This window comes from Mobula birostris, chromosome 4 (genome assembly GCF_030028105.1).
Source record: "Mobula birostris isolate sMobBir1 chromosome 4, sMobBir1.hap1, whole genome shotgun sequence".
NCBI classification, from domain to species: domain Eukaryota; kingdom Metazoa; phylum Chordata; class Chondrichthyes; order Myliobatiformes; family Myliobatidae; genus Mobula; species Mobula birostris.
The window spans coordinates 119121985-119134362 of NC_092373.1; the positions used below are offsets into that span (position 1 = coordinate 119121985).

The following is a 12378-nucleotide window of genomic DNA, read 5'->3' on the forward strand; positions in this document are numbered from 1 at the left end:
ACATATTCCAAGAGAATAATTCAAAGTGAATCTCAGAAGAAACAGGGCATGAGGAATAGGTGTAAGAACTTAACTAAGGATGTTCTTAGTAAGCTTCTACCTACTGTATCCATAACTCCAACTGCAAAGCATAACAACAACTTAATTACCATGACTGTCAAGGTGACTTGTTGTGACCATAAACTTGACACTGGAACTGGAAGTGTTTACAGCCTACCATTCAGTTTTGCATAAGGAAGGTCTTTTCAACATTTTAAGCAAGATTAGTGTATTATTTTTATTTTGTTTTAGAGTGAGAAAAGGAAGGGAGCACCATGCAAAGTTTGGGCACCCCAAGAGATTTGAGCTGTCAGATAACTTTTACCAAGGTCTCAGACCTTAACTAGCTTGTTAGGGCTATGGCTTGTTCAGAATCATCATTAGGAAAGGCCAGGTGATGCTAATTTCAAATCTTTATAAATACCCTGACTCGTCAAACCCTGCCCCAACAATCAGCAGCCATGGGCTCCTCTAAGTAGCTGCCTAGCACTCTGAAAATTAAAATAAATGATGCCTACAAAGCAAGAAAAGGCTATAAGAGGATAACAAAGCATTTTCAGGTAACCGTTTCCTCAGTTCGTAATGTAATTAAGAAATGGCAGTTAACAGGAACAGTGGAGGTCAAGCTGAGGTCTGGAAGACCAGGAAAACTTTCCGAGAGAACTGCTCGTAGGATTGCTAGAAAGGCAAATCAAACCCCCCCCCCCCCCCCCCATTTGACTGCAAAAGACCTTCAGGAAGATTTAGCAGACTCTGGAGTGGTGGTGCACTGTTCTACCGTGCAGCAACACCTGCACAAATATGACCTTCATGGAAGAGTCATCAGAAGAAAACCTTTCCTGCATCCTCACCACAAAATTCAGTGTCAGAAGTTTGCAGAGGAACAGCTAAACAAGCCTGATGCATTTTGGAAACAAGTCCTGTGGACTGAAGTTAAAATAGAACTTTTTGGCCGCAATGAGCAAAGGTATGTTTGAAGAAAAAAGGGTGTAGAATTTCATGAAAAGAACACCTCTCCAACTGTTAAGCACAGGGGTGGATCGATCATGCTTTGGGCTTGTGTTGCAGCCAGTGGCATGGGGAACATTTCATTGGTAGAGGGAAGAATTAATTCAATTAAATACCAGGAAATTCTGGAAGCAAACATCACACCACCTGTAAAAAAACCGAAGGTGAAAAGAGGATGGCTTTTACAACAGGATAATGAACCTAAACATACCTCAAAATCCACAATGGGCTACGTCAAGAAGTGCAAGCTGAAGGTTTTGCCATGGCCCTCACAGTTCCCTGACCTAAACATCATCAAGAATCTGTGGATAGACCTCAAAAGACCGGTGCATGCAAATAGCCCAAGAATCTCACAGAACTAGAAGCCTTTTGCAAGGAAGAATGAGTGAAAATCCCCCAAACAAGAATTGAAAGACTCTTAGCTGGCTACAAAAAGCGTTTACAAGCTGTGATACTTGCCAAAGGGGGTGTTACTAAGTACTGACCATGCAGGGTGCCCAGGTTTTGCTTCGGGCCCTTTTCTTTTTTTGTTATTTTGAAACTGTAAAAACTGGAAATGAAGTAATCTTGCTTAAAATATTAAAGAAATGTGTCATTTTTAACTTTATGCCTTTTGGAAATCAGGTCGTCTTTTACTCACTTAGCTATTCACAGTAACAGAAATTTTGACCAGGGGTGCCCAAACTTTTGCATACCACTGTATGTCTCCAGTGTTCTTGCCAGAAACCAGCAAGTGGAACAAGTGTATGGCTTGATGAAGATTGCTGCCAGTTAAGCCTTAGAGTGTGAATTCGCATTGACTGTATGATGCCATTTTGCATTATCAGGTACATAAGTCCTGTGGTGTACTCAGCTGAAGAACATTCCACCTCGTATCCTGCTGTGCTAAATGCATTTAACCAGTAGAACTAAACATGCTATGGTTACTGACAACAGGGATGGTCAACAAACCACCCCTTCTCCATGAACCTTAATTAGACTTCTGTCAATCTGACCCCAACTCACAAACTAATTACATCTGTAATTATTGTGTGCAGTTTTGGTCTCCAAATTTGAGGAAGGACAATCTTGCTATTGAGGGAGTGCAGCATAGGTTCACGAGGTTAATTCCCAGGATGGCAGGACTGTCATATGTTGAAAGATTGGAGCGACTGGGCTTGTATACATTGGAATTTAGAAGGATGACAGGGGATCTGATTGAAACATATAAGGTTATTAAGGGATTGGACACGCTAGAGGCAGGAAACATGTTCCCGATGTTGGGGAAGTCCAGAACCAGAGGCCACAGTTTAAGAATAAGGGGTAGGCCATTTAGAATGGAGTTGAGGAAAAACTTTTTCACACAGAGAGTTGTGGATCTATGGAATGTTCTGCCTCAGAGGGCAGTGGAGGCCAATTCTCTGGATGCCTTCAAGAAAGAGTTAGATAGAGCTCTTAAAGATAGTGGAATCAAAGGATATGGGGAGAAGGCAGGAACAGGGTACTGATTGTGGATGATCAGCCATGATCACAGTGAATGGCGGTGCTGGCTCGAAGGGCCAAATGGCCTAATCCTGCACCTATTGTCTGTTGTCTTATCTGCTATGCCCTAGCCCAGGGATTCCCAACCTGTTTTATGCCATGGACCCCTGCCATTATCCGAGTGGTCCATGGACACCAGGTTGGGAACTCCTGCCCTAGACCCTTAATGGATTGTTGACCATCACCCTGCCTCCTTTCAGGCTTCTACCTTTTACACTGACCTCCAGACCATGTTCCCAATTCTGGACCTTGCCACAACCCTCTCCTCTCCACTCGTGCCACTTACTAAATGCAGACTTCACTCAACCCACTGCACCAGATACGACACCTGGGACTGACAGAGCTTCAGTCTCTGATTTTGGTCTTATTCATTAAAGCTTAAAAGAATAAGGGGTGATCTTTTTGAAACTGATAAGATACTGGTGGGGGGAGGGAGGATGATAGAGAAGATGTCAAATGTTTTCACAAGTGGGAGAGTCTCAAATGAGGCAACATAGATTCAGCATAAGAGACTGATCCTTTAAAACCGAGGCAAATTGAAACTTCTTCTCACAGAGGGTATTGAATCCACTTTAATTTTGGCAAATCTAACAATATGTAATGTGATAATAACCAATAATATTAATTGTCTTGGTGATGTTGACTGAATGATAAACATGGACCATCATAAGCATTGATAAATGCTAATGCATTGTGCATTATGTTTCTTCAAAATAACCTTGTGGTATTTTACATCTGCACTGTGAAATAAGATGGAGCTTCAATTTTATGTATCCTCCAATAGTATAAGCCTCTGTAATAATGAACAGTTACATCAGCCTAAATTTGTGTACTCAGACCACTAAAGTTGAACTCACAATATTCTTTGGTAAGAGTTCTGCTGATTGAGTTAAGCTAAAGCTGAAGAGACGGGAAAGCAAAAAAGCAGAATGAAATGTTTGCAATTTTTATCTTATTTTTAAAGTAGGAATATTGGAATGCTGGGCTGTGTTGAAAGAGTTTGCAATTTTGATGAGTTTTAGTACATAGTTTTTGCTTCTTTGTCAGCAAATAAATATTCCAGCCCTAGGTAATTCGGCACTTTATTTCACTGCTAGCACGTTAAGAGTTAAATTACTGGTTGCCAAGTTGGTATTCCAAATAAGTACTTTATACTCCATTAACCCATAGACCATTTTTAACTAGCCCAATGAACACATTAATCTATCAGTTGACGTAGCTTTGTCAGCACTGGGAAAAAGTATATGTAAGAATTACTCATATAATAAGTTTTAAGAATCAGGTAAACAAATGAAAGACAATTCTTTGCTGAGAGCAACTTTATTGTGTTTAGAAACATTCCCAGTTTAATGCTACAATTCCAGCACACGTAGATAAAAATTTAAAAATGTTTACTTTACAAATTAATCCAAACCAGGCAATATTTCTTTGGACAAATCATACAAATAATGCTATGGCTTTTATAGAATAATATATTACTTTAAATAATATAATTTTCAATTAATAATTTTAGAAACTTTTTATCAATATATTAATGTTCAGGGAAGTTATGTATGAAGTAAAATGCATGTTCAAAGATTTTCAGCAATTGTGAATTCTCAGCTAAAATTAGTAATTGAGCTAAAGGGTATCTGCCGGTGATGGAAAGTAGCCTGAAGAGAAGGGTTATTCACATGGACCCAAAGGAGGAGGACGAGTTGCCACGGACACAATAGCTTAAAAGAGACAGGCATGGGGCGCAGTGAACAAAGTGGGAACAACACGTTTCCAAATGATTCAATGCAGATATAAAGCAATTATCGTATTTACTGTGTAGAGTTTAATTTTGTCACAGGCAGCTGATTTTGGAAGGCTATTCTATTATTATTTATGTCCTCTATTGTTTGTCTGCTTTTTAACTAATTTAGAAAAACATGTATATTTCAAACCTCGATCCAATAAGGATGTTAATCTTTCACTGCCAATTTCACACCTAATTCTGTATTATTATTCTTAATGGCTGCTCCAACTCTGATCCTGTGTAGCATTATGATTGCCTTTGATTTATTTCATTGATTGAATGGTTAAACATTTTATTAGAGAATGTTTAAAAGAAAAAGGGGCAGCAAATGAGAAACATTATACACTGTTAAACAAAGCTGGACAATAGCTTCCTAACAAATCATTTTTGTTTAGAATTCCAGTTACTTGGCATGAATTACCATGTCAAGTTCAAAGTTCAAAGTAAATTTATTCAAAGTACATATACGTCACCATATGCAACCCTGAGTTCTATTTTCTTATGGGCATATTCAATAAATCCAATCACCATAATAGAATCAATGAAAGACCGCACCAACAGCACGGACAAGCAGTGTGCAAAAGACAGAAATCTATGCAAATACAAAAAGAAAGAAAAAATAAATAAGCTATAAAGATCAAGAACATGAGATAAAGAGTCGTTGAAAGTGAGGCCATGGGGAAGTGAAGTTGAGTGAAGTTATCCCCCCTGGTTTAAGAGCCTGATGTTTGAGGGGTAATAACTGTTTCCACATCTGGTAGTGTGAATCCTAAGGTTCCTGCACCTTCTTTCTGATGGCAGCAGCAAGAAGAGTGGTTGGGGTCCCATATGGTGAATACTGTTTTCCTGTGACAGTGCTCCCTGTAGATGCATTCAATGGTGGGGAGTGCTTTAACGGCACCATAACCGCTGCTTTTTGTAGGATTTTCCATTCAAGGACATTGGTGTTTCCATACCAGGCAGTGATGCAGCCAGTTAATATACTCTCCACCACACTCCTTTAGAAGTTTGCCAAAGTTTTAGAAGTCATACCAAACTTTTGCAGACTTGTAAGGAAGTAGAGGTACAGCTATGCTTTCTTTGTAATTGAACTTAAGTGCTGGGCCCAGCTCAGGTCCTCTAAAGTGATAACACCAAGGACTTTAAAGTTGCCGACCCCCTCCACGTCTGATCCCCCAGTGAGAACTGGCTCATTGACCTCTGGTTTCCTCCTCCTGAAGTCAGTAACCAGCTCCTTAGTCTTGCTGACACATTGATGTTTCTGGAGCCTAGGTATAACCCCAAAGCAGCATTCTCCAAATGACAGCATTTGTTGTCATCCTTCCTGCTCAATGATAACTATGTTTCTTATGAAATATTACCACTTAAATATTGGTTATTTTAGCTCCTAGTTGTACTAAGTTGAGGGCAATATAAGTAGATATCATGGTATAAAATACTGAATAAGTGGGGTTCACTGAGGCAGACCTGCTGTAATCCAGATGCAAAGTAATCAGGTTGTCAGCTAACTCATGAACAGGACTGTCACGTTTCCACTTCATGGTATTGTATCTTCACACTCTTCCCCACACAAGGTTACCGTGTGTCATTTATTTATTTATTTAATGGGCTTCAGGACCCTTTTGGCCCTTCAAGCCACATCGCCCAGCAACCTTCCAATTTCACCCTAAACTAACCACAGGACAATTTTCAGTGCCCAATTAACCTACCATTTGGTACATCTTTGGACTGTGGGAAGTAGCCAGAGCACCCAGAAGAAACCCACGAGGCCACAGGGAGAACATTCAAACTCCTGACAGGCAGTGGCAGGAATTGAACCCAGATTGCTGGTCCTGTAAAGTTGTGTGCTAACCCCTACCCCACCATGCTGCCCAAATATTTTGATGCTATTTTTGAATTTAGCGTGACAAGAGGACATAGTCAAGACCTGGCAGTGGAGCATATGGTCTATCCATTCCATCTCATGCAAGGCCAGGAGACAAATCCAGTTAAGATAGGGTCTGTAAAGTCCATTTCAAGAGCAGTGAAATGGACTTCCAGACTTCATTGACTAATTGTTATTGTAACCTCGCTCCCTCATTTCTAATTTTAATTGACTACACTATAGAGTGACTGGTTGGGATATTGCCACTAAGGCCACATTTCAAAGTCTCCTACTGGAAGATACAAGCTCAGACCATGTCTAGACAGTGAACCTCTTCAGGAGATGTGTTGTCCAGGTGTAAGTTCTCCACTGTTTCACATGCAGCAGGTGCATCTCACCCTCACATCCCTGAGTTGGACAGTAGAGAGCTGGAACTCCATTTTATTTGTTACCTTCAACACTAACAGTGGCTTCTTTTTGTCTCTGATGCATTGATATTGGTAAAAAATAATCTTCCTTCATAGGTTTAAAGCAGTCACTTATACAGTACCAGTAAGTATTAAATTAGACCTCTAATCTAGACCACATTTGTGCGCATGCTATATTGCCCTAGCCTGATTTGCTAGGATGAAGTTTTAGCTTTGATCCTGCTGAAGAGATTGTGGAGTCATGACCAATGTTCTTTTCAAGGATCACTAGATTCTGGAATGGTTCCAGAAGACTAGAAAATTGCAACTGTCACTCCACTCTTCAAGAAAGGAGAGAGGCAGAAGAAAGGAAATTATAGACCAGTTAGTCTGACCTCAGAGGTTGGGAAGATGTTGCAGTCAATTGTTAAGTATGTGGCTTTGGGGTACTTGGAAGCACATGAAAAAGTTGGCCGTAGTTAGCATGGTTTCCTGAAAGGAAAATCTTGCCTGACAAATCGGTTGGAATTCTTTGAAGAAATAGCAAACAGAATAAACAAAGGAGAATTGGTTGATGTTGTGTACTCAGATTTTCAAAAGGTCTTGGACAAGGTGCCATTCATGAGGCTACTTAACAAGTTACAAACCTATGCTTTTACAGTAAAGACTCTAGCATAGGTAAAGCAATGGCTGATTGGCAGGAGGCAAGTAGTGGAAATAAAGGGAGCCTTTTCTGTCTGGCTGCCGGTGACTGGTGGTGTTCCACAGGGGTCTGTGTTGAGACTGATTCTTTTTACGTTATATGTCAGTGATTTGGATGACAGAATTGATGACTTTGTTGCAAAGTTTGCAGACAATACAAAGATATGTGGAGGGGCAGGTAGTTTTAAGAAAATAGAGAGGCTACAGAAGGAATTATACAGATTCAGAGAATGGTCAAAGAAGTGGCAGATAGAATATAGTGTCAGGAAGTGTTTAGTCAGGCACTTTGGTAGAAGAAATGAAAGGGTTGACTATTTTCTAAATGGAGAGAAAATATAAAAATATGAGATGCAAAGAAATTTGGGAGTCCTTGTGCAGGATTCCCTAAAGATTAGTTTGCAGCTTGTGTTGTGGTGAGGAAGACAAATGTGGTGTTAGCATTAATTTCAGGAGGACTAGAATATATAAGCAAGGATGTAATGTTGAGACTTTATAATGCTCTGGTGAGGCCTCACTTGGAGTATTGAGAGCAGTTTTGGGCCCCTTATCTTAGAAAGGATGTGATGAAACTGGAGAGGAATGAAAGGAGGTTCACGAAAATTATTCCAGGGTAAAACAGCTTGTCATTTGAAGAGCACTTATGGCTCAGGGCCTGAATTCAATGGAATTCAGAAGAATGAGTGACCTAATTGAAACCTGTCAAATGGTGGAAGTTCTAGATAGAGAGGATGTGGAGAGGCTGTTTCATATGGTGGGAATGTCTAAGACCAAAGGACACAGCCTCAGAGTAGAGGGTTGTCCTTTTGGAACAGAGATGAGGAGAAATTTCCTTAGCCAGAGAATAGTAAATCTGTGGAATTCATTGCCAGGGGCAGCTGTGGGGGCCAGGTCTTCATGTATATTTTAGGCAGAGCTTGATAAATCCTTGATTGGCCAGGGCATGAAGGGATATGGTGGGAAAGCAGGAGATTAGGGCTGAGAAGAAAAATGGATCAGCCACGATGAAATGGCAGAGCAGACTCAATGGGCCAAATGGCCTAATCCTGCTCCTATGTCTTATAGTCTTAAAGTAGATTTCTTCTAATTCAAAACAACGCCATAATAGGAAAGGTTGAAAAATGATCAGTTCTTTGTCCATACCACACTGCATATATTTCCCATTTAGTTTCACTGCTCTTGAAATGGACTGTACAGACCCTGTCTTATCTGGATTTGTGCTCTGGTATTGCATCCAAATGACTGATAGAAGTTACATGGATCTTAGCAAAAGTCTAATATTGAATGTTAACACAAAGATTGTCTGTTATGCTAGCATGGATTGTTTGATTTATGTATCTGCAAATTCACAGGATGGGCAAAATTGACTTTGGATGATTGTGTAACATGAGCCATGTTAGTTAGATCGACCAGCCATCATACATCTCCCAAAGGAAGCAAGAATAGATGTACAAAGGGCAATTCTTCAAATAGTGCCTGTGTTACACTATCACCTAAAGGTATAATTACTATGATTATAACTTTCAATGCTCTTTTGATTCCTTTTGGTAAATCCAAATTACTAGTGGTGTACTTTATTCTTTTGAGAGGACTGAGAGTACATTTGGGTGTTGGTGTGGAGATGGAATTTCACCAGGTTTAGTATTAGGTTGTTTTCCATATAACACATGTTTCATTAATCTTCTCCAACTGTGACAGAAACTCTTGTGCTTTAAAAGCTTTTTGAGGAGTTGTTTGTTATTGTATAACTAGGACAAGTTAGCCAGCCACTTAAATATAACTGAAATTCATCATAAACACAAGGGGAAAGTTTGGCCTTTTTATGTAAGTAGAGAAGCAGGCAAGATTTTTTTTCGCTACTAAGTATTTGAACTGCAGAGAATTTTCATTTAAGGAAAAATTTCTCTCTACAGGTCTTTTTGAAAGCTTCTGTCTCAGTTGGTGACTACGCTTCAGCAGCTGCCACAGTCTTCTTGATTGACAGGTTTCTATACTGGGTCGATGCATCCAGCAAACTTCTGCAGGTTGCCAAGGGCTTGCATAAGCGTTGCATGGAAATACCAATTGCGCCACAGGTGGTTATTCGCCAGGCCCGAGTCTCTGTAAATTCAGGTGACGTAACTCCTGTTGATCTTTCTCTGTTTTCGTGGCTAAACTCCAATTAACAAGTACTTGACTAATCAAGAGGACATTTTGTTCTGTTTGAGATGTGGAGGGGAGAGGGAAAGAGAGAATGACATTCCACTGAGCATGGTGCCATCTTTTCAAACCCACTGCTGACCCTTTGAAGAGACACAAAGGCACAGAAAGAAAAGGATTTGGAGCTAAAAGGGTAGAGTGATTGTGAATGGGTGTGGAAAATACTAATTGGTGTCTTTGTTGCCTCATAAATGTACCCTGGCGATTTCAAACGACGTGTCTGAACTGCTATAATTCTGATCAAGAGTTTAATAAAACAGATTAGTTTTCTGTCAGATTTTCCTATTCCTTTCATCACATTCACTTATTTTTCAGCATGGCCACTTGACTATAGAAACAATACAGCTGCTGGCTGATTGAAGTAACTCAGTCTGTTTTATCACACTCCTAGACTTACCTGAATTGGAGAGAGTACCCACTGCTTTGTTGTCTTTACCAAATCGAGAACTGTATTGTGTTACTATTAAACACATTTTTCCCGTTTTTTTTACACAGCTCTTGTCAGATCAATAGCTAGATAAACATAAATCACATGTTACAAAGTAATTACACAGAACCTATTTGATTTACATTGACTTGGTTGTTAAAACAGGTAGATAAGGAAGCACAACTAGTTAAAGTACTGAAAAATAAAACAATAATAGATAATAGCAAATTTCCATTTATCGAGATATTGTATGGAGCTACCCACTATCCATTGCTACTGGTCATTTACCCACTAAACCTGTTTACCTGGAGCAGATTTTTTGCCAGCTGTCAGACAATCTCAGTCCTGAAGAAAGGTCTTGGCCCGAAACATGGGCTGTTTATTCATTTCCATAGATGCTGCTTGACCTGCTGAGTTCCTCCAACATTGTGTGTGTGTTGCTTTGGATTTCCAGCAACTGCAGACTTTCTCGTGTTTATGATATCCAAGGTGAATGGCAAGACCATAAGGCACAGATTTGCTCAATCCCCTTGAAGTTTTGTCTGTCAATCCCCTTGCAGTGCTTTGACAGCTAGTTAGGACTGAGCTGGCTGTCAAAGTCATAGAGTTGCACAGCTACCACCATTCTTTTTATCCATCTGCACTGACACTATTTGTCTGTATTAGCACTATATCCTTCAATGTCTTGCCTCTTTAAGCATTTATCCAAATGCCGCTTAAACTTGGTATTGGTTTATCTGACTCTCACAGCTATCTGGACTATTCCTCTTCTCACCTTGTCTCTTGCAAAAACGCCATCCCCTTCTCGCAATTCCTCCGTCTCCGCCGCATCTGCTCTCAGGATGAGGCTTTTCATTCTAGGATGAGGGAGATGTCCTCCTTTTTTAAAGAAAGGGGCTTCCCTTCCTCCACTATCAACTCTGCTCTTAAACGCATCTCCCCCATTTCACGTACATCTGCTCTCACTCCATCCTCCCGCCACCCCACTAGGAATAGGGTTCCCCTGGTCCTCACCTACCACCCCACCAGCCTCCGGGTCCAACATATTATTCTCCGTAACTTCCGCCATCTCCAACGGGATCCCACCACTAAGCACATCTTTCCCTCCCCCCTTCCCCCCCTCTCTCTGCTTTCTGCAGGGATCGCTCCCTACGCGACTCCCTTGCCCATTCGTCCCCCCCATCCCTCCCCACTGATCTCCCTCCTGGCACTTATCCTTGTAAGTGGAACAAGTGCTACACATGCCCTTACACTTCCTCCCTTACCACCATTCAGGGCCCCAAACAGTCCTTCCAGGTGAGGCGACACTTCACCTGTGAGTCGGCTGGGGTGATATACTGCGTCCGGTGCTCTCGATGTGATCTTTTATACATTGGCGAGACCCGACGCAGACTGGGAGACCGCTTTGCTGAACACCTACACTCTGTCCGCCAGAGAAAGCAGGATCTCCCAGTGGCCACACATTTTAATTCCACATCCCATTCCCATTCTGACATGTCTATCCACGGCCTCCTCTACTGTAAAGATGAAGCCACACTCAGGTTGGAGGAACAACACCTTATATTCCGTCTGGGTAGCCTCCAACCTGATGGCATGAACATCGACTTCTCTAACTTCTGCTAATGCCCCACCTCCCCCTCGTACCCCATCTGTTGTTTATTTTTATACACACATTCTTTCTCTCCCCCCCGTCTTTCTTCCCGAACCTCCTATCCCATGATTCTCTTGTATCCCTTTTGCCAGTCACCTGTCCAGCTCTTGGCTCCATCCCTCCCCCTCCTATCTTCTCCTATCATTTTGGATCTCCCCCTCCCCCTCCCCCTCCAACTTTCAAATCTCTTACTAGCTCTTCCTTCAGTTAGTCCTGACGAAGGGTCTCGGCCTGAAACGTCGACTGTACCTCTTCCTACAGATGCTGCCTGGCCTGCTGCGTTCACCAGCAACTTTGATGTGTGTTGATTGGTTTATTGTTGTTTCTTAACTGAGAAATGGTGAACATCTTAGTTTTACGTCTTCCATACAGATCATTTCTAAAACATAAGTACTTAGAGGAAGAACAGGGTAAAGGCAGTAACGGAATGCAGAATAAGGTGTAGCAGTTACAGACACAGAGAAAGTGTAGGGAGACAAAAGCTGCAAAGGTCATGATGAGAGATTGTGAGGTCAAGAGTTCATCTTCAAGTGCAAGAGTTCTGTTCAAGATCATATAACAGTGGGATAGATGCTGTCCATGAGCCTAGTGGCACTTGTTTTCAAACTTTTGGTACAAGGGTGGCAGGGGGGGGGGGGGGGGGGAGGGGAGGAGAAGAAAGAATTTCTGGGGAGAGAGGGAACATTTAATTATGGTGACTTCTTTCCTGAGGCAGCTAGATGTATAGACAGAGTCCATGGAGGGGAGTCAGGTTTTCATGAAGGATCCAGTTCCACCATTTCC

The 12378-nt window shown here is 41.3% G+C and overlaps 1 protein-coding gene across 4 annotated transcripts in view; it reads left to right on the top strand.

The window, feature by feature from the left end:
* The window catches only part of alpk1 (alpha-kinase 1), a 154021-nt gene that overhangs the window by 94903 nt on the left and 46740 nt on the right, over window positions 1-12378 (top strand). For 3 of the 4 annotated variants that reach the window (XM_072255960.1, XM_072255959.1, XM_072255961.1), the window contains one exon: window positions 9232-9430. The exons of the other annotated variant lie outside the window; for it this stretch is intronic. In XM_072255960.1, the coding sequence (XP_072112061.1) occupies window positions 9232-9430 (199 nt within the window). The remainder of the gene's footprint in view (window positions 1-9231; window positions 9431-12378) is intronic. 4 annotated transcript variants of the gene reach the window in all.